The sequence below is a fragment of the Vombatus ursinus genome, unplaced genomic scaffold, assembly GCF_900497805.2.
Source record: "Vombatus ursinus unplaced genomic scaffold, bare-nosed wombat genome assembly UNPS02010461.1, whole genome shotgun sequence".
Classification (NCBI taxonomy): Eukaryota; Metazoa; Chordata; class Mammalia; order Diprotodontia; family Vombatidae; genus Vombatus; species Vombatus ursinus.
Genome location: NW_020950239.1, coordinates 9,065,868 through 9,088,396, shown reverse-complemented (window position 1 = coordinate 9,088,396; position 22,529 = coordinate 9,065,868). Strand labels below are relative to the sequence as shown.

At 37.2% G+C, this 22,529-nt stretch overlaps 1 protein-coding gene across 1 annotated transcript in view; it reads right to left on the bottom strand.

Annotated features, from left to right (window-relative positions):
- The window catches only part of FAM47E (family with sequence similarity 47 member E), a 57,808-nt gene that overhangs the window by 21,130 nt on the left and 14,149 nt on the right, over positions 1 to 22,529 (bottom strand). Inside the window, exons 3-5 of the mRNA XM_027854629.1 lie at positions 10,813 to 10,952; positions 9,859 to 10,003; positions 5,278 to 5,484 (exon numbers count right to left, since the gene is read on the bottom strand). Of these exons, the coding sequence (XP_027710430.1) occupies positions 5,278 to 5,484; positions 9,859 to 10,003; positions 10,813 to 10,952 (492 nt within the window). The remainder of the gene's footprint in view (positions 1 to 5,277; positions 5,485 to 9,858; positions 10,004 to 10,812; positions 10,953 to 22,529) is intronic.

Sequence of the window (22,529 nt, the reverse complement as noted above, 5' to 3'; positions counted from 1 at the left end):
AGTAACCAAAATATTTCATCAATTAGATAATAGCTCCATGTTGTTTCCAGAGCAGTTTAAACTTTACACGCAAGCAAACCTACAATCACATTCATTGAGAAAGATTCCACTGACTTCTCTAAAAACATCTCCATCCTATTGCAAAACTTAAATCAAAGTAGCAGCTAGAAATAATAAAAAAAGATGATTAAGCTTGGAGGATCAAGAATCATGTTGCCAACACTGGGCTTGCACAATATTCATTCATAGACAAGTATTTACTCAGCCTAGTACTATAAATGTCAAATCCTATGCCTTTATTTGGGAAGGAGAGAGGAAAAGGAGGCGTTAGGTCAACTGTAGAGCATTTAGGAAGGGAAAATTTGCTTCCCTGTATGCCAAGGGTTTTTAACCTGGGGTCTACGAATGGTTTTTATTAATAGGTAACTATATTTTGATATAATTGGTTTCCATTGTAATCCTATGTATTTTATTTTATGCATTCAAAAGCACTAGTCTGACACTTACCTCCATTGCCTAGCAAAAAAAAATAAAAGAAACAGAAAAGAAAAGAAACAAAAAAAACCCCAAAACAAATAGGGCAGCTAGGTGGTGCAGTAGATAGAGCATCAGCCCTGGAGTCAGGAGGCCCTGAGTTCAAATCCAGCCTCAGAAACCTAATCATCACTATCTGTGTGATTCTGGGCAAGTCACTTAACCCCAACTGCCTCACCAAAAATAAATAAGTTAAATAAAATATGATCAAAAGTCATCTGAAACCAATATATTTTATTACTTGCAATGAAAGAAACACCTGAAGGTTACTTAGCCCAAAGAGGATACCCCTTCTGCCTACTCTTATTTTGCATAGTTCTAGAAATGCTAGCTATAAATAAAACAAGAGATAGAAATTAAAGGTATGAAAATAGACAAAGAGACAGAATTATCCCTATTTGCTGATAACATGATAACTTGGAAGACCCCCAGAGAATCAACAAAAAAATTAGAGATGATTAATAGTTTTAGTAAAATAGCAGTATACAAAATAGATTCACAAAATCCATCAGTATTTTTATAAAGAACATACCAAAACTAAAAACAATATGATAAAAAGAGAAAGTACATACAGAATACATAGTAAAGATTATTTGGGAGGTATGGGTCAGTCTACATGGTTGCTGAGGTTCCTTCCAACACTAAAATTCTGTGATCTTGTGAAAATATCTGGGACCTTAGCTGCAAAGATAGGTAACATTCCTGTCCCCAAAATATATATTTGTAAAAGTTCTATGAGAGGTATTGAGAAATGTGTATATTCTTCAACAACTCCCATTTAAAAATGTTGTAAACCGTATAGCTCTATACAAATGACACTCTTTACAAAAATGAAGGACAACAAATAACTGGAAATATATGCTGGGTTCATCATTGACTCATGCCAATATAATAAACATGCTCCCTAAATTAATTTCCAGGGTTAGAGTCATACCAATCAAATTACCAAGGGCATACATTACAGACCTAGAGAAAAGAATAACAAAATTCATTTGGAGGAACAAGGGGTATTGCATGGGAAATAATATAAAGAAAAAGTAGGAACAAAGGGAGTATAACATTACCAAAACTCGAATTTTATTACTTTCTTTTCTGGACTGTACTCCTGAATTTTTTTTTCTTGTGTCCCAGAAATATCTTCATCCTGGAAGGTCACTCTAGTCCTGGAATTCACACATTGGAAGCACCTTCTGACCAGTAGCTTCTCTCTGATTGGATGCTTCCTCCCAGAACTTCCATTTAAAGAGGGCACCTAGGCCAGCCATGTCTAATTCTTCTTCACAATGTACTCTGGACTTTTTCTACCATGCAGTCTCACCCCTTCACCATATATCATTGCTCACCCCCTATTCAGCTTTTTTGATGTGTTGTCTTCCACCACTAGAATGTAAGCTCCTTGACGGCAGGGGCTGTCTTTCTTTTTTCTTGTATTTTTATTCCCTGGTATTAGCACACAGTAAGTACTTACGTGATTGCTAACTGACTGACAGATATTACAAAGCAGTAATCAACAAAACTATTTGGTTCTAACCAAAAAGCCCAGAAAAGTAGAACAGTGGGACATACTAGATAAGCAAGACAAATCTAACACAACTGTTTAGTATTAGAAGTGTAACCTGAGACACATTGGCGTGGGACTCTCTCTTTGTTGGGGAAAATCAGTCCTCTGCACCTGTGTGAGGGATGGGGCAGAGTTGGTAAAAGTGGGAGAGGGAAGAGTGCCAGGCTCTTTGGGTCTCTCTGAGTTTCTTGGGGATTCTTCAGCTCCCTCTGTCTTTGGGCTCCTCTGACTTCCAGCTTCAAGAGTGAAGATGGAAGATGCCAATCCCACTTCAGGCTACTGAAGGGAAAATAAGAAGCCAACAGGAGAGGAGCTGGCAGTCCCCAATGTGGCCCTATCCCTAGCTCGCTACACTAGAAACATCAGAGAATTTCCCCTTGCTCCCAATGGAAGAGTTCCTTCACTCTGTACTGTCTACATATTTATAGACATATATATATATATATAATATATACATATATATATGGTATATATTCTCCTATGTGTGTGAATTTCTATTTTGTTATTGGATAAATGCGTATCTTAGCCAGTTGCTATGTGTGTGTGTTCATTGTGGAAATAGTATTTGATGAGAAGGAAGTAAAGCCTTGGATATAAAACTTGGAGCCCTCATTTTCCCATTTAAAAATAGTGATCAGAAGATTAGCTTAAGCCTGAAAACCATATCTGCTAGACTAATAATATTTAAGGGAGTAGAGAGATATGATTCTAACCTGGTAGCCCCTCTCTCTGAGGAGAGCAGAGTGACCATGCTTCTGGACCCAACTTCCTGCTTCCCCACTTGCCAGGAAATAAGATATCCCTTGGAGAAGAGTGATGGGGCAAAGAGGCTAGAGATGTATATTCTGCCTTCCTTTTGAGCCACACAATAACACCCCATGCTACATGTAGGGAACAGTCTTTGCTACACATGGGGACTTTTCCCATAAGAATATAGTTTCTGGTCTCTTATTTTTGCAAGGAATTGTAGGGTTTTTTCTTTCTAGAGTCTTATCTTCTCTTCAGCAACCTGAAGTGAGGTTGGCATTGTCCATCTTCTCTCTTGAAACTGGAAGCCAGAAGAGACCCAGATCTGAGGAAAGTGAAGAGTTCAAAGAAATTTGAAGAGATTTGAAAAGCTGGGGCTTTTCTCACTCCCACTTCCCAGGCAGGCTCTCATGCAAGCACTCGGCATCGATCTCCCCCAATGAAGAGAGAGTGCCACACCAAGGGGTTTGGGACTTGGAATGCAGATAGAATTGAGAACAACAGTGCCTGGATCAAGGACAAGAACTGAGAAAACCGCAAAGAAGTCTGACATAAATTATATATAGACCACCATCTTACATTACATACCACAATAAACTCCAAATGGACACATGGCTTAAAAATAAAATGTTTCATCATTAGAAAAATGACAAGAGAACAGGCATTCACCTTCATACCTATGCTTAAGAGGAGAATCTTAACCAAGCAAGGGATAAAGGGGATCAGAAAAGATAAACAGTTTCAATTATATAAAATTTAAAAGCTTTTGCAAAAACAAAATTAATATATGAACCAGAAAAGAAAATGTCTTATGGGAGGGAAATCTTTGCATTAAATGTTGCTGATAAAAGTTTGATATGCAAAATATAAAGGAAATCGATACATAGAGGACCAAAAGTCATTCCCTATCAGATGTGTTCAAAGGACATGACGTCTTCAAAAGATCTGCAAATTGTAAATGTAAGAAAACAGTTCTGAATCACTAATACCAAGAGAAATGCCTATATTGTAAGATGATCAGCAGTGAATGACTTAGCTATTCTCAGAAATACAATGATCCAAGACAACTCCGAAGGACTTATGATGAAAAATGTTATCCATCCCCAAAGAAAGAACTGATGTTATCTGAATACAGATTAAAACACACTTTTTAAAATTTTTATTTTTCATGAGTTTTTTTGTCTATGTTTTCCTTCACAACTTGACTACTATGAATATGTTTTGCATGACTATAGATCTACATGGAATTGCTTGCCTTCTTAATGGTGGGGAGGTGGGGAGGGAGGAAGGGAGAAAGTTTGGAGTTCAAAGTTTTAAAAATGAAAGCTAAAAATTGTTTTTACATGTAACTGGGGGAAAATAAAATACCAAATAAAAGCTTAAAATAAATTAATTAATTAAAAACGTTTGATTGCTGTATTTCAATATTAGAGAGAGAGAGAATTGCATATTAAAACAACCTGAACTCAAAAAATCAGCAAAGACAAAAAGCAGAGAGTCAATATTGGAGGAACTATCAGAAGATAGGAACATTGTTTTGAGGGCTGTGATTTGGCCCAACCATCCTGGAAAACAATTTGAGATTACGGGAGAAAAGTCATTAAAATGTTCATACCCTTTGTCCATTCCCACTATTTAGCATAATACGTCACAGCTAACAAAGATACCATATCAACCAAAATATTCCTAGCAGTACATTTTGTGGTAGTAAAAAAGTGGAAATAAAATATGTGCCTATTAATAGAAGAGCAGCTAAGAAAAAAAACTATGGGATATGAAAATGCAGTCAGAAATGAAGAATATGACTTCAGCCAACATAGGAATGGAAGAATGATTCAAAGAAGAAAAAAGAAAAAGGATGTAAGTAAACAGCAAGAGATGCTAACCAGTAGCTGGGGGTGGAAGATGAAAGAATGTACCTTTGGGGAATTAGACCATTCAGTTTTGGAACTCCTTCCTTGGAGCTAAGTAGTTTTAATTAGTGAGTACAAACTCACCTAACCTGTTGAATTATTGCACCACATACAATCATCAAACAAGGCATCTTGCGATTTGCCCTGACTCCCACCCCACCCCGACCCCATTTTCCATCTCTTGCAATGGAATCAAATAAAAATTCCCATTGGGACCAGAAAGGGCATGACTGTAGACTGCTTCCTTGCTCCACTCACTATCTTTGTAACTCAGAAAACCAAAGCTCACTTCCTTGGCCAACATCCCCTTACATGTGTTCTCTCTCCCTATTAGAATATGAGGTCCTTGAGGACAGGGCTCCTTAAGATTTCAGAATTTAAAAACCCGGGAATTAAAATACAAAGAGTGGGCAACTGGGCAAAGCTCAAGAATTTCAAAAAGCCTCCGGCATTTGCCGGGTCTTCTTGCCTCTGGTACTTGTTCTTCTTTGTCTTGGAAGAGTTTTTTTAATGGGAACTTACCTTGGTCCTCTCCATTCTCCTTTCGTGGTCCATCCCCTCCAGGGCATACTGCATCTCTTCCAGTGTTGTTAGCCCCACACCCTGCTTTAGGTCCAGGGGCAGCTGATTCATTTCCATCAAGTGGAGGACGTTGTAGCCTTTTGGATATTCATAACTAGTTTCAAACAGTTTCAGGATCGTGGGCACGTCCATTTGGTCACTCTCCCCCTAGTGCATCAATATCACATCGGAAGCATTACTGTTAAGCAATTGAAAAGCAAACAACTTCCTGTTTTTTAATCTAGGGGGAAGGTACAGTGCTCTGGGATGTTTTGGAGAGGCAGTGGAAGTTGTTGAGAGAAGAGTTTCAATCAATGGATGAACATTTATTAAGCCACTGCTATGTAGTAACCAGCTAGGTGGAGCAACAGATAGTGTTGGCCTTGGAATAGGAGAGACCTGAGTTCAAATCCTTCCTCTGATATTTATTCACTGTATGACTCTGGGCAAGTCACTTAAACTCTGCCTGCCTCAGTTTCCTCCTCTGTAAAATGGGAGTAATAATAGCACTTACCTCCCTGGGTTGTTGTGAGAATCAAATGAGATATGCAAAGTGCTTTGTGATGCTATAAGTGTTATATAAATATTGTCTATAAAAACAAGAGTTCCCGATAGGCTGACTTCAGAAAAACCTGGAAAGACTTGTATGGTCTGATGCTGAGTGAAGTGAGCAGAACCAGGAGAACGTCGTACACGGTAACAGCCACATTGTCCAATGACTAATATTGATAGACTTAACCCTTCTCAGCAATACAAGGATCTAAGACATTTCCAAAGGCCTCATGGTGGAAAATGCTATCCACATCCAAAGAAAGAACTAGGGAGTTTGAATACAGATCAAAGCACACTATTTGCTACTTTTTTTCTTCTGTTGTGTTTTGTTTCCTCTTTCTGGTGGTTCCTACTGTTGGTTCTAATTCTTACTTACAACATCACTAATGTGAAAATCTGTTTAGTAGGAATGTATATGTATAGCCCATATCAGATTGCATGCCATCTTGGGGAGAGAAGTGAAGAGGAGGGAGAAAAACTTAAAACTCAAAAGCTTGTGGAAATGATTATTGATAATTCAAAATAAATTAATTAATAAAATTTGCCAAGCCCTTCAAAAAAAAAAAACCAAGAGTTCCTGCCCTCAAAGAGCTTACATTCTATCTAGGAAGACAACATATGGGTATACGTACACACATTTTGTATGCATATATACAAAATAAATACAAGCTAATGGCATGTAGATAGGGAAGGAGAAAGGACCACTAATCAGGAAGATCAAGAAAGTCTCTATATTTCATTTGAACTGAGCTTTGAAGGAAGACAGGAAAAGAGGAGGGGGTGCATTCTAGGCATGGAGAGATAGTCTAAAGCCATGGAAACAGATGGAGTGTTGCGAGAGAGAAACCAGAACAAGATCATTTTGCTGGATCCAGGAGTGTCCAAAGGGAAATAACTTTAGAAAAGCAGGTTAGGGACAAGTTGTGTAAGGCTTTACATATCAAACTGAGGAGTCTGCATGTGGTCCAACAAATAATAAGAAGCCACTGAAGTTTATTGAGCAGGGGGATGACATTTCAGATCTGGATTGCTACTTCTCAGTTCCCAAGTGCTGCTTTGGGGATGTGAAAGAGACCACAGTAACATGGTCTTGGAAACCATAGTGCATGTGGGAAACTAATTTTTCGTTTTAACAAAAGGTCCTTACTCCCTTTTTGTACAGATGGAACTCTTAGCAGTGCTGGAGAATTGGTCTAACACACCAAGGGCTGGTTCTTGCAGAAAAAAATGAGAACTGGACTCATGACTCCCTTTCCCAATAGTTCCTCTGCAAGTTTTAGTCTTAGAAAATTATCTGGATCAGTGAGAGCCCAATTGATTTGTCAAGGGTCTGTGTCATAGCCAATCTGTGTCAGCAGGGCAACAACCCCTGGTGCCTCTTAATGTCTACAATTCAACAATTGATTCAATGAATAAAACTTTGCATTTTGGGAACATAGGGCTAGTAAGACAACCCTATCCAGGAGCCAGTGACCAAAGTTCCTGACATCAACTTTCCCATATTGGCTGCCCTTCCCTGGATGTCCTCCTCCCTAAAATGTGGCAAAGAGATCTGAGAATAATATTCCTCACATGGTCTGACCTAGTCAGAGTCGAACAGAAAGGTTACCTCTCCACTCCTGGACAGCACATTCTTTTTATGTATTCTGATTCCTCTAATTTTCTTGGCTTTCCTATCACACTGTTACCTCATATGGAGCTTCCAGACCACTAAAATCCCCCAGACCATTTTTTTTTCAGACAAACTACATTGCATCCATTGTTGCCAGTCTTGTACTTGGGAAGATAATGATCTGAACCCTAGTGTAAGAATTTACATTCAATCCTATTAAAATTCCTGTATTTTGGTTCAACATTCCAGCTTTTTGGATCCTGACTCCATCATTAAGTGCTCCGGCTCTCCCTCCTACCTTTGTGTCATCTGCAAATTTGATGGCTATACCTTTATTTGAGTCACCATTAAAAATGTTAAGTGGCATAGCACCAAGCATACATGCTTGGAGCACTCCATTAGTGACCTTCTTCCAAACTGACATGGAACTATCAATGATCAGTTTAGGTCCTACCACCCAACTAATCTGACTCTACCTAATTATACTGTCATCTCACCCATATCTCTCCATCTTCCCCCCCCCCCAAAAGAACAGCATGAGAGACTTTGGCAAATACTTCCTCATAATATGTGTATCAATCGCATGCCACCTGATCCATCAGCCTAGTAACCCCAACAAAAAAGGAAGTGAGAATGACCTACTATTGTGTATAGGTCTGTGGGAGAGGTGGGGCTAAGTGGAGAGGTGGGCTGTTGGACAATCTAACAACTCTTAGTACTGGCCTCTTGAAAGATTAGTGTTACAATTCTGAACAAAGGAATAGTATCCTTTGGGAAGGTCGAGTTCCCAGGAGGGATAGGTTGCTGTTGTGAGAACAATGTTCTAACCCCTTCTTCCACACAGGTTTGACTGGTTTTTCTCTGAAAGGCTACACTTCTGTTCCCAGGATCTCATTAGTGGAGGGGACTAAGTGTTAGCTGCTTTCCTGGTCATGTAAGGGCATGAAAGGCCCACCCTCTTGGAGTCGGAGCTCTTCAGACATGGCGCATGTTTCCACACCCTACCCAGTTGACCACACATATTTCCACAGAGAGGCAAAGAAGGCAGTATCTCTCCAAGCTAAGTGCTTATATTCCTTGAATATTCTTTCTATGGTATGGCTAAGTCAACTTCCTTTTCTTAATGGTTCAGTGACCTATGGGTGACTTATTTTGTTCCTACATTTAAGCTGAGTGAACAGGTTATGAGCCTGAGTTAGGTCAGGTTCCTAATAGCTGCTCAGATCCCCAGCCAGACTAAATGCTTTGTTTTCCTTGTACATATGTGTGTGTGCACACACATGTGCATGTGCATATGCAGGATGAGTGAGGGGGGAGTATAACTTCAATCACAGTGTAGGGCTATTTAAGCCTAAAGGATTGGATCAGTCCCTAGGGAGGTAGAAGCCCAGAAAAGAGGGAAGAAGATTTGTTTCTACTGTTTATAGGCTTAGACATGAATCTTTTGTGCTTTAAAAATTATCAGGTTAAATAAAGTCTATTTTTCATTCAACATTTGTTAGCCTGAAACCTTTTCTTTTTCGCAGAGACTAAGACATAAATCAGATTTTGATGTTTCTAAGGGAAATTCTGGGTGGGGGCATGAATGAAAGAGGTAATGATTGAGAAGCCTTCAAGCATGAACCTTATTGTTGTAAACCCAGAGCTTCAGTCCTGGTATATGAGTTATAAGAGTTATTTTTATACACCTTGCCACATTTAGCTGAACATGGTTGATTAGGTCCTGTCTACTTAAATGACAAGAAAGTCAACATAACATAGTTGAAAGAACACTGGACTCGGTCTGAAAAAAAGACTTGTATTGATATCCCAGCTCCATCACTTAATACTTGTGCAACCCTGGTCAGGTTTCTTTATCTGAGCCTCAGTTTCTCCATTTATAAAACGGAGGCAGTTTGATGGCCCAGTGGTTAGAGCACTATGCCTAGAATCAGAAAGATCTGAGTTTGAATCTGGCCTTAGACACTATCTGTGTGACCCTGAGCAAAGTCACTTAACTTTTTTGTGACTCATTTTCCTCAACTGTAAAATGGGAAAAATAATAGCTCCTGCCTCCCAGGGCTGTTGTAAGGATAAAATAAGATAATCCATGCAAAGTTCTTTGCAAAGCACTATAAAAATACTAGTTGTTGTTTTTATATTTGTACTATTTATCTTACTGGATTGCTCTGAAGACAGTGTTTTACAATCATCAATGAATTATAGAAATACAACTTCTGAGTTAAGTAGATTATTGTTAGGAGAAAATTTATTTGGTGGTTGGGGAGGGGTCATATTCTAAATCTGGTGATTTCCCTTAGATTTTGTCCCCAAAGTGATAAAATTCACTTTCTAAGGTGACCCCAATGAAAGAAGTTCATAGGTGGCTGCTAACTTACAAAAGCAGAAACCCAGTCACAGAATTCTTTAGCAGTGCTTTGCATGTGTTCTTCCAGCTCTGAGAGGCGGCTGCATTCTTCCTCTTCTATCTTTTCTTCCCCACGGAAAAACCTGTAGGGATTCTTCACCGGTGGTGGTTTGGGGCTAAAGAAGAGACGGTAAACAAATAAGAACACAGACAGTCAGTCACAGAAAAGCCTGAAACAAAGAGACGCCTTGGTGCTGGGCCGAGAGGGAGGACCCAAGTCCAGAGGCCTCACAGCAGCACCTCTCTCTCAAGGTCACAAGGAAGTCTTTCAATTATATTATTATTACTGGCAATAATTTGGGACAGAATCAATATAAGCTATGATGATAATGCAGTCTTTGGTGTTGGCCACTCCTGTGACATTCTGGCCAAAAGTATAACAATAATAATATTATTATGCATAATAACATTGTTGTTGTTGTTGAGTCATTTCATCATGTCTGACTCTTCCTGATCCTATTTGATGTTTTCTTGGCTGAGATATTGGAGTGGTTTGCCATTTCCTTCTCCAGCTCATTTTACAGATGAGGAAACTGAGGCAAACAGGGTTAAGTGACTTGCCTAGGGTCACACAGTTAAGTGTTGGAGGCCAGATTTGAAGTCACAAAGAGGAGGCTTTCTGACTCCAGATCTGGCACTCTAACCACTGTATCCCGTATAAGGAATCCTTTGACTGGGTCCTTTCCATTCTTCACAGTTATGCCTCCACCTAGCTAGTAAGGGAAGTGGCCATTCCATTGGCCTGGGGGGTGCTTTCTCTTCTTCATTAGGAAGGGATTTCATTTAAGAAATCAAGTCAAACTGCTTTTAATGTTCTAAACCTTACTATATGGCAACTTTCCCAAGGGCAGCTTGGGAAGTGAACTAACAAAACGTCTTGCCGATTGATCAAGAATGTCCCTGAGGGTCCTAGAACAATACTCACGCTTCCAATGGCAAACACTCGTGAATTTTCATCATTCTAGCCCAGGGTTTTCTCTTGAGCTCTCTGCCATCTTGACAGTACGCCCATTCATCCTCCAAACACTTTTCTGGATCAAGGACTTTCAAAACCTGCTCAAGAAGCTACAATGACAAAGTATACATCCACCTTCAATAAGAGGAGAAGCTGAAGTGGAATAAAATGGGCCCTACTTTTAGAAACGAAACCAGCCCACTCCCTCTATCTTGTGTTTACTACACCTTGTCAGTCAGGGCCATTTATTGAATTAAATGTGGAACTGATGGCTGGTCAAACTCCATCCCTTCCCCTACAATGGAAGGGAAATACACATGGATCCAAGCCTATTTTTTTTTTGACTGATTTCACATTATTCTTCCTCCCCCCTCCCCACCATGAACTCATTCTAGTCAAACTGGCTTACTTCCTGTCACCATATCCATATTCCACATCTTTGCACAGGCTGTCCCCCATATCTGGAACACTCTTCTATAGCTCCCTGGAAACTCTCTGGGTCGCTAATGCTCTTCCAGACTCAGAACATATATGTTCCCTGATTCTCCCAGTTGTTAGTGTTCCCTTCTGTCTAAAGAAGAGGAAATTATGAGTCATATGGTAGCAAAAAGAGGGAGTATGGCGCTCAAGAGGGAGAAGGCCACCCAAGCTGGCTGCCAATCCCACTCGCCATACTCCATGATCAGATGCAGCTCTTCCCACCTCCTGGAGAAATACCTGCTGATTGCTGAGCATCACGCAGGATTTCTACTCATCCAATTCTGCCCCAGACATACTCTGAATTCATTTTATCTCATTTAACTATCTCATCCAATAAATTGTGCAAGACACCTAAGCCAGAAACTTCAAGGATAGAGAAAAATCAATCATTGATGTTTTAATTTTTTTCCTTTCTTAATTCAACAAATATTAATTCAGGATTGTAGAGGCAGAGAAAGAGAGGCCTTGGGTCTTTCCTCTCTTAAGAGGAGTAACTTCATTTTAGAATTAGCTTCCATGTTGGTGTAAACTGAGCAAGCCATGTCTACTGTGGCCCTTTGTATTTGTCTCCTCCCTCCCCAGTTGTTTTTGCAAGACCTTGTGTTCTAGCCCTCACCAGGGTCCCTCTTATCACTATGATCAACAAGGCTGTAATATCACAAAACCATATCAATACTAGGTCTGTGTGCTACTCTGTTGCTTTATGGGACTTTGCAACCCTATGCTTAGTAAGATTCTATGGTCTAGCATAATTGCTCCTTGTTTTGTGTGTGTCTATAATATTTTTTAATGTGCATATATGTGCTTACATCATTAAAATTCACTGTTGTGCTATATTTTATTGTGTTATGATGTTGTATTATGTTGTCTTGTGTTGGGATGTGATGTTGTTACAGTATCTTGTGTTGTGATTTGATACAGTGTGATGTGATTCAATGTGATGCTATGTCACATTATATTGCTGGGGAAGAGCTTATATTGAGAGCCCATGTGCCTGACAGGTTTTCTTTGTCAGCTAACTGGCCTCTTTGTGCCATGGGATAAAATCTTTATTAGTAAAGTGTTAATTTTTTACTGACTTGTACCTCAGACTTTAAACAGCGAATCTTTCTACCGCAACAGTAACTATTAGAGGTTATGTTATGGAAGGGCCAATGATGGATAAGCCATGGTCCCTGGCCTCTAAGAACTTATAATCCAGTTAGGGAAATATGACATAAATAATACTAATAGGAAGAGTCTAGAAAGCATCATTGGGGGAATTTGAAGTCCTGAGCAAGAAACTGAAGATCTTTAGAACAATAGTGATGTTTTTTTAATGAAAATAAGGGCTACAGAAGAGAAAGACAGATATGTGAAGTAAGCAGCTATTGAGAAAGATGATGTCTTGAGAACAGGAGTTTGATTTCTGGACCACCATTTAAAATATAGGAATGAAAGTCTTATGGCTAGAGGTTGAGAGTATTAAATGAAGTCCAGAAGGATATATTTGTTATAAGTGCTTGTAGTCTTGAGAAAGTGATTTGAAGAAAGGACTTGTAATTAAAAGATGAGGGAAGGAAGAACATTGAATGTTTATCTGCTAAGCCAGAAACTACAGAGTACCTCAAGGTCTGCAAACAAAGAAAGACAGTACAGAAGACTAGGAGACAATATCTGTGGGGTCCTGATTGGGGAAAAGCCATAATACATAGTAAGAAGTGAAAAGTCATTAACTTAAATTCTGTAAAAGGTGGAAGCCCAGACATGGTGACCTGTTAAAAATCATAATTTGGACACTGAGTCATAACTCAAATAATGTGTCTGGCAAAACCAAAACAAGAATACGGTGACCTGTGTGTGACCATTTTGACCAGTACACTATCCTGTGTTTGGGCATTTACCCAACAACATTGGCTTAATGCCCAATCTTGGAAATGTGCTCATTACTAAGCAGAAATCCCAAATATCCACTAATCATTGGGGATGTACTCTCTAGCTCCTCCTCCCTTTGTCTGTTTCCTATAATTATCACTGGCCTTTCCTGGGGTCTTTGCAGGGATCCAACCAATAGTCTGGCTGCAGCCCCAGACCAAGGATGATTAATATCTTGGCAGGGATCCATCATATTGCCCCAAATGTAAGTAACTCAAATTGATTAAACTACTATCCATAATCAATCTAGAGCTCCTTGGCCTCTTCCTTTGGTATCAAATTTGTCCCACTGTTTGGAGGGAGGTACAGAGTTCCCTACGTGGGGAAATTCCAGACCTTACAATATCCAAGAAGGCTAACAACAACAAATTTCCCCAGGTGTGCCTATGCTAAACTGAAATCCAATCCTGTAAACACGACATAAGCACGTCCTGTGTTCAGAGCAGTCGGCTAAATGCTGAGGAAGATACGGTGTTTATTCCTAAGATATGGTCCACTTCCTCAGAAAACTTACCGTCTAGCAGGGAGATAAGACACAAAGATGAGTATAATACGCAGCATTACGTGATAAGTGCATTAGAGAATCACAAGATAAAATACTCTGGGAGATCTGAAAGGGAAGGACGAGTTCAGGGGTCAAGTAGTAACATAAGACAAATAGACTCAGAATTAAATTAGGAACCAAAAGAGGGAAGCAAAATGGAAAGCATTTTGGAGATCAACAGGGAAAGAATGAGAAGAAATATTGTACACAGAAATTTACAAATGCTATAGACTACCTAGAAAGAAAGAGGAAATACATGAGGAGTCAGTGAAATAGATCACAAGTCTAGCACAAAGACATGATATAGTAGAAGTGACCACTCCATCTTGTATTTGTCACATAGAACAAAAGGAAACCTGGACATAGTGTAACACAAATACAGACTTTTGTAGGGGTTCAGAGGAACGACAGATAGAATTTTATGGCTTAAAATTCTACAGAAATCAGTCCAGGAGAGAAATGGGAAGCTCTGAACCATGAAATTCTGGGAATACAAAGAGAAAAACAATTCTGGTGGTGAGGAAAGGGGTAAATTGTTTAAAGAGACCACAAAAATGTGACGACAAGGAACACATTGGTCAAGTTAAAATTTTTAAAAAAGAGAGAGAAATGGGATCAAGGATAGGTATTTGAAGATTATTAGAAAATCATGGCACAATTTTGTATGAATAGTGTCAAGAACATTAGAGGTCGGTAAGAACTGAGGTTGGCAAGGAAAGTGAGGCCATCAGAAAGAATTTTTTTATTGGAAAAGAAAGGAAGATCAGGGCAACTAGGTGGCGCAGCGGATAGAGCACCAGCCTTGGAGTCAGGAGGATCTGAGTTCAAATGCGGTCTCAGACCAGACACTTGACACTTACTAGCTGTGAGGCCCTGGGCAAGTCACTTAACTCCATTGACCGGTAAAAAAAAAGCAACAACAACAAAAGATGCCTCAAGAAAGGAAGATCAAAGAAGAGATAGTATCATTGCTCAGAGTGGATGAAATGATGATAAGACATGATGGCAAGAAGACCATGGTACTGAAATCTTACTTTGTTATTGTTTTCTGGTGGTGGTAAATTATTTTGGGGCTAGAAGGGATAGAACAAAAATAGCTAATAGCAAGTTTTATGCAAGATAAGTAAGGAGAATGTAAGAGAATATTTAGTTGCACTTGTGATGAGTTCAAGTCACAAAAAAATATAGAGATGTGAGTTAGCTAATGTGACTACATTCAGCTTTGTTTGAATGGCTGTATTCAAAGAGCAGTTATTAATGGCTTTATGTCAAATTGGAAGGTGATTGGTCTATGGTGGAGTGTCCTAGAGATCTGTGTTTGACTCTGTGCTAACATTTATATCAGTGATTTGGAATAGCGGCATGAATAGCACATTTATCAAATTTGCAGATGACACAAAATTCAGAGACATAGCAAACATATTGAATGACAGAATCAGGATCCCAAAAGACCTTAATAGCTTAGGGCATTGAGTTAAATCCACTAAGGTGAAATTGAAAAGGGTTATCATGTAAGTCTTACATTGGGTTCAAAAATCAACTTCACATCTATTCAATGGGAAAAAAGTGTGGCTAGACAGCTGTTTATCTGAGAAGGGTGGGGGCGCGGGCAATGTTGAGTAGATTGTAAGTACAACCAGAATCAACAGCATTATACAGAAACCAAAAGAACTGCTACAATCTTTGGCTATAACTTGCCCAGACCACAATTGGTGAATTGTATGTTGTTTTGATACATATTATGAAGGATATTAATACAGGACTGAGGAAATAACAAAGCAAGAAACAATAGGGCTAAAATTTCTTAAAAATCAGAATAAATTTGCTATGATTACTAGGAGAATTTCAGAAAGGAAAATGGAATCACTACAAGAGCTCCAAGAGAGACTAGATGGTCTATTTTAAAAATTGAAAGATAGAATGAACACAAAGTTTTAATTAAAAAGTAGTTGACACATTGAAAAACAAAGGTATCAGAAGAACAAAAAAATGCAATGATATAACAAGCATTATTAGAACAAAGTAAAAATTCCATGTACAATTCCATGTTCAATCAAAAATAACTGACCTGGAAGACAGGATTCAAAGGGGTAATATAAGAAGCATCTGCATCTCAGAAAAAAATATAAGGACAGAAAAAAATCTGAGTACCGTATTTCAAGAAGTCATAAAAAAAATGCCTAACGGAAACCAAATGGTGCAGTGGAAAGAGCATTGGGCCTGAGTTAGGAAGATCTGAGTTCAAATCTAGCCTTAGATACTTGTTAACTATGTGATCCTTGGCCAAGTCACTTAATCTGTTTGACTCAGTTTCCTCAACTGTAAAGTGAAGATAACTCCCAGGGTTGTAATGAGGATCAAATGAGATAATATTTATAAAGCACTTAGCACAATGCCCAACACATAGTAAGTGCTTAATAAATATTTCCTTCCTTCCAAACAGAGAGTAAAGTAAAAGTAAAAAAGTAAAGTAAAAAATCTATAGAAGATATAGGACATTACTCAAGAAGAACCACAAGTTTAACAAATATAGTTATGAAATGCCCAACTCAAGCACTTCTCGGTGAAGAAACAAAAACAAAAACAACCCCTGCAAATATATACATGCATGCATATACATGCAACTGTATGTTATGTGTACATGTGTGATTGTATGTATGTGTATTGTGTGTGTACATATATACACATGTGTGTATGCATGTGTGTGTATGTATGTATGTATGTATTGGCAGAAGGAATAGCAAGATTATGAAATAAGGAATACCAGTCAGAATCACTCAAGACTGTCATGAGGAAAGAAAGGAAAACTTTAAATACGATAAAAAAGAAAGGAAAATGACTTGTACCCAAGGATAACATATTCTTCAAAATTGAGTATAACCCTGTAGGGGGGAAAAAGACAGCTAACACAATTTATGACTTACAAGTATTTCTTCTTCTGAAAAAATCTTTGCTCAGTCTTTGAAATATACATACAGCAGGTTAAAGAAAAGTAAAAAAAAGTAAATAAGTATAGATAGCTTAAAAGAGCTAGGTGACATTCCCATGTTTACATAATGAAAGGAGCAGAAAAGACCATTATAAATTGGAAGTTCCACCTTGTGTAAGGGGCATTGATGGAAGAAAAAGAGACAAGATATGGATGTGAGTGTTCAAAAAGAAATAATATAGGAAAAGGAAGAGAAAGGGAAAGAAAAGAATTAGCATTTGTTGAAAGTGGGATGCCACAGCTGAAGGTATTCCAGATATAGATAAAGAAAGGAGGGACCTTCATGAATTACTCTCACCAGGACTAGTCTAGGGAAGGTTAAATAGATTATAGTAATAGAAGTTAGATAAAATGAGTTGGAGGATGAGGTTGGGAAAGGGAATGGCTTAAGGAAAATGAACTAGCTATGGAAACTACGAAGATGTTTGTGTTCAAAATTCAGTGACTTGGGTCTGGGCAAAGAGAGTAAGGGGACAAAAAAGAAAGATTACTAGAATAAGACTGCCCAATGCGATACAAATTACATTTTCCTACTGCTAATTTCTTATTTTTTTAATTAGGAGAAAAAAGAAAATTATATAACAGAATTTAATGAAGGAGAAAATACTTATTATAACCTTTAATATTAATGGAATGAATTCACATATGAAAAGAGAAGATGGTAGAAGAATAGTTTAGGAAAGCAAACCCCAATACTTACTGTGTAAGAGAAACACATTTAAAACATAAAGATTTACAAGATAAAGACTGGAGCTGAGATTTCACTGGTACAGGAAACTCCCAGGTGAGGAAACTCTCTATAACAGTATAGATCAGCACCTTCTCTGTAATTTATAGACTAGGAGAGTTGCCTAGAGAACTGAGAAATTAAGTGATTCTCCTAAGATCACATATCAACATATGTCAGAAGTAGGACTTAAACCCAAATCTTCCTGGCTTCAAGGCTAGCTCTCTGACCACTGGGCCACAGCAAATTAAAATGTAAAGTTGAAAGAGAAAGAGAAAAAAAAACTCTAGGACCAGATGGATTCACAAGTAAATTCTGTCAAACATTCAAAGAACAATTAGTCAAAATATTACATGAACTATTGGCAAAAATAGCAAAAGAAGAGATCCTATAAAAGTCCTTCTATGATAAAACTATGTTTCAAAACAGGAAAAGAAAACTGTTGCTGAATATTGATGCAAACATTTAAAATAAAATACTAGCAAAAAGACTAAAGCGACATATCAGAAAGATTACGCAATATGCCTGGATTTACACCAGGAATGCAGAATATTTAATAATTGTAAAACTATAAACTTAATTAACCATATTAATAATAAAAACAGCAAAAGTCATGATTATGTTAGCAGATTTTTTAAAAAGCTTTTAACAAGAAACAACATCCATTTCTTTTAAAAATAGTGGAAAATAGGAATAAATGACCCTTTTCTTAAAATGACAAATAATAATTACTTGGTAGCATAATAGTATAAATGGACAACCAAGAGTTAACATTATTTATAATGAGGATAAGCTAGAATCCTTCCCAACAAAACTGGGGAGGTGGGACAGAGGGGAGTAAAAAAAAGACATCATCATGACCTCTATTTGACATAGGAGAAGGAAAAGAGAATACGTATTTGTATATCACTTATTATGTTCTAGGCATGGTGGTAAGCATGTCTCTACCTGAGAGGTAGATTATCCCCATCAGTATCCCCATTTTAGAGTTGAGGAAACTGAGGCAAACAATGATGATGTGAGTAACCCAGGGTTATACAGCAAGTAAGTTTCTGAAGCTAGATTTGAAATCAGGTCTTTCTGACTCTAGATCCAGTCCTTTGTCCACTGTACCACCCACTGCCTATGTTACTATTACATAGTAATATAAATTACTATGAATAATTACTACTACATGGTAACATAAATGACTATGAATAATTCATTACATAGTAATAGAAATGTTGCTATAGCAATAAGACAAGAAGCTGAAGGAGTAGGTTTAGGTAAAGAAGATACAAAATTAACACTTTTTGCAGGTGATATGATGGTGAATCCTAAAGAATCAACCAAAAAATTAAATGAAACAATAATTTCAGCAAAATATAAAATAACCCACCAGGAAGAGTTAAAACAGAGAAAGAAAATTATAGATCAACTTCCCTAATGAATATTGATGCAAAAAATTTTAAATAAAATATTAGCAAAGAGTTTACAACAATTTATCACCAGGATAATACACTACAACCAGGTAGGATTTACACCAGAAACTCAGGGCTGGTTCAGTATTAGGAAAACTATCAGCATAATGAACCATATCAATGAGAAAACCAACAAAAATCATATGATTACCTCAATATATGTAGAAAAAGTTTTAACAAAATACAGCACCCATTCCTATTAAAATGCCAGAGAGCATAGGAATAAATAGAGCTTTCCTTAAAATGATAAGTAGTATCTATCTCAAATCATCAGCAAGCATTTTCTGTAATGAGGATAAACCAGAAGCTTTCCCAATAAGATTAGGGATGAAACAAGGATGCCCATTATCACCAACATCATTCAATACTGTACTAGCAGACAGAAATTGTTTTTAATTATTTGAAATTTTTACTATATTCCAGCAAAAAAGATCATCTAAAGTGGATAGATATCTACAAAAATATGAAATGCTCAAATTGAACAAAATAGGAAACAGAGAGCCTAAACAACAGAATCTGAGAAAGAAAAATTTAATAGACTATATCTAAAGTGTTATGGAAATACTCAACAGAACTGGTCATATTGATAAGTGAATTAAATGAAATATTGGCAGAAAAGAACTAATTTCTATGCTATATAAGATATTCTCAAAAAAGAAAAGGAAGACACTACCTAATTAATCAAATATGGACCTCATGTGAATACCAGGGAAAGATAAGGAAGAAAAAGATACCTACAGACCAATACCATTAGTGAATGATGATGAAAAATATTAAGTAAAATGTTAATAAATAGATTAGAGAAACATTTCCTAAGTTATTCATTATAGCAAAGTTGGACTTATTCCAGGAATAGGATTGTTTAGTACTAGATATACAATTATCACAAAAAATCCCATTAAAGTCTTTGATAGAATATGACACGAATTTATACATTTTTAAAAATAAAAATAAATTTTCTCTAATGTAGTAAAAAGCAATTTTATTAAGTAAATATCTAGCATTATTTGTAATGAGAAAAAAATACTTTCCCACAAATAATGATAAAGCAAGAATGCCTGCTATCATCATTATTATTCTATACACTTCTAGAAATAAGACAAGAAAAAGGAATTAAAGTAATAAACATTACCAGCAAAGAGGATAAATTATCTCTGTTTATAAATGGTACAATGGTTTATTTAGGGAACTCAAGACAACCAGTAAAAACAAACCAAGATTATGAATAGCTTAAATGAAGTAACAGGATACAAAACATTTTAAAACTTCTGATCTGTTAAAATACTTCAATGGACTTGTGATTACATCGATGTGGAGCATTGCCTCCATCAATATAGAACGCAACTAATCTATGCCTTCTCATCCTGTGTGGTTTTTTTCCATATTCTTCCACACATCCTCCACAAAGGATTCAACCAGTATGCTAGATAGGGTTGTTGTGAGAACTAAATAAGATAATACCTGAAAAATATCATTTGAACAACAACAAAATATATCAAATAGCTGGGAGCTAATTTCTGGCATATGCCTTGTTAATTTCGTCTTTTATGGATTTCATTATTTTTGGAACCATTCTGGAGTTTTTTGTTTTATTCCATGATCTCTGAGGAATTTTCAGGATTCTGTCATATCAGGTATTATTGATTCTCATTCTTTTATATGATACTATTAAGAGAATTTTGCATCCTGCTTTCTTCAGTTTTAAGGTTCTGTTGAATTATCTGCTTGTACACTTGGCATTTATTCAGACTTTTTTATTTTGATTTCTTTCCTCCTTTTCTAGCGAACAGAGCTTAAAGGCAGCACATACTGGGTGACCAGCTTGGGCCCCTGTCCTGAGTAACCTCAGGGAGGACTGGTCCTAGCTGAACTTGACACATTTTCCAGGACTGACAAACTTGCATGCACCGGCAACCTATCTCTCTCTCCTTTCCTTCACAGGGCAGAACCAACACATGAGAGGGTAGAAAGACAACAGGAATGTTGGTGCAAAGAGTCACTGTGGTAGCTGAGAGGCCCATTCCCCTACCATGGCCAGGCCACACCCAAGTTCACAAGTTTGCTTGTGCCCTTGCTTTAGGTACATAGGGACTAATTAGGAAAAGACGCTGAATAAGTCCTCTAAGTATTATATTTCTCCAATATTCATAAAGGATTTCACATTGTTGGAGGTTCTGTCTGATGCTGCTATAAGTATCCTACAGTTGGTGTTTAATTTTTTGTTGGAGGGTTTAAAGGGTTGACTACGTTTAGATTTCTCTGCTGTCTTGCTGATTACATGGCATACTAATGCTCTTTTTAAAAATTTTGTTGATATGATTTGCTTTTATATTGTTTGGATTTTCCCCTATGTTCCTCCTCCTAACCCCATCCCTAAGAGTTATCCCTTAAAAGGAAGTTTTTTTTTTTAAAAAAGAAAAAAGGAAAATGAAAAACTCAGCAAAAGCAATCAGTGTATCTAAAAATTTTTTGATATATGTGCAATGTTCCATACCACAGATATCAAAACCTCTACAAAGGAATAAAAGGCAGTGTCTTCTTATATCTGTTATTTGGAACTCAGGTTGTTTTTTATAATCGAACAGCATTCTGTTTCAATTGTTTTGGGATGGTTGTTCTTTTCCTTTCCGTTGTTATTGTTATTGTGTATATTGTTTTCCTGGCACTTTATCGCTTGACTCTTTATCACATAGATCTTTCCATGCTTCTCTGTATTCATCACATACATCATTTCTTATAGCACAGTAATATTCCATCACATGCATGTACCACAATGTGTTTTGTTCTTTCCCAAGTGATGGTCATCTATGTTGTTTCCAATTCTTTGCTACCACAAAAAGTGCTATAAATATTTTCATGTATTTGGTATTGGCGTCTTTCTTTTCATCAATAGCTTCCCATAGGATATGTGCCTAGCAGTAGACTCTGATCAATGAATATGGACATTTTTGTTACTTCATTTGCATAATTCCAAATTGTTTTCCAGAATGGTTGTGCCACTTTATAGCTTCACTAACATTGCACTAGTGTGCCTGTCTCTTCACAACCCAATCAACATTTACCACTATCCTTTGTCATCTTTGCCAGTTTGGTAAGTTTAAGGTAAAACTTTAATGTCATTTTGATTCACAGTTTTCTTATTATTAGTGATTTGGAACATTCTTTCATATAGTTATTAGTATTTGTACATCTTGTGAGAACTGTTCGTATCATTTGATTATTCCTCTATTGGGGAACAGCGTCTGGCCATATATATTTGTTTGCTGTCTATATGTCTTAGATATCAAACTCTTATCAGACTTAACAAAGATTCCCCCCCATTTGATAGATCCCATTCTTATCCTATATGTGTTAGTTTTGTTTGCACAAAAGCTTTTCAAGTTCATATAATCAAAATTATCTATTTTATTCTTTGTAATTGCCTCTTAATTTGGTTAAGAATTCATCTCATACCAGTTACTGTGAAAGGTATGTGATAGGTTTCTTTTCAAATTTGTTTGATACAATCTTTAATATTCATATCATGAATCCACTTTGATTTTGCTATGGAATATGATGGAAGATGATGATCTG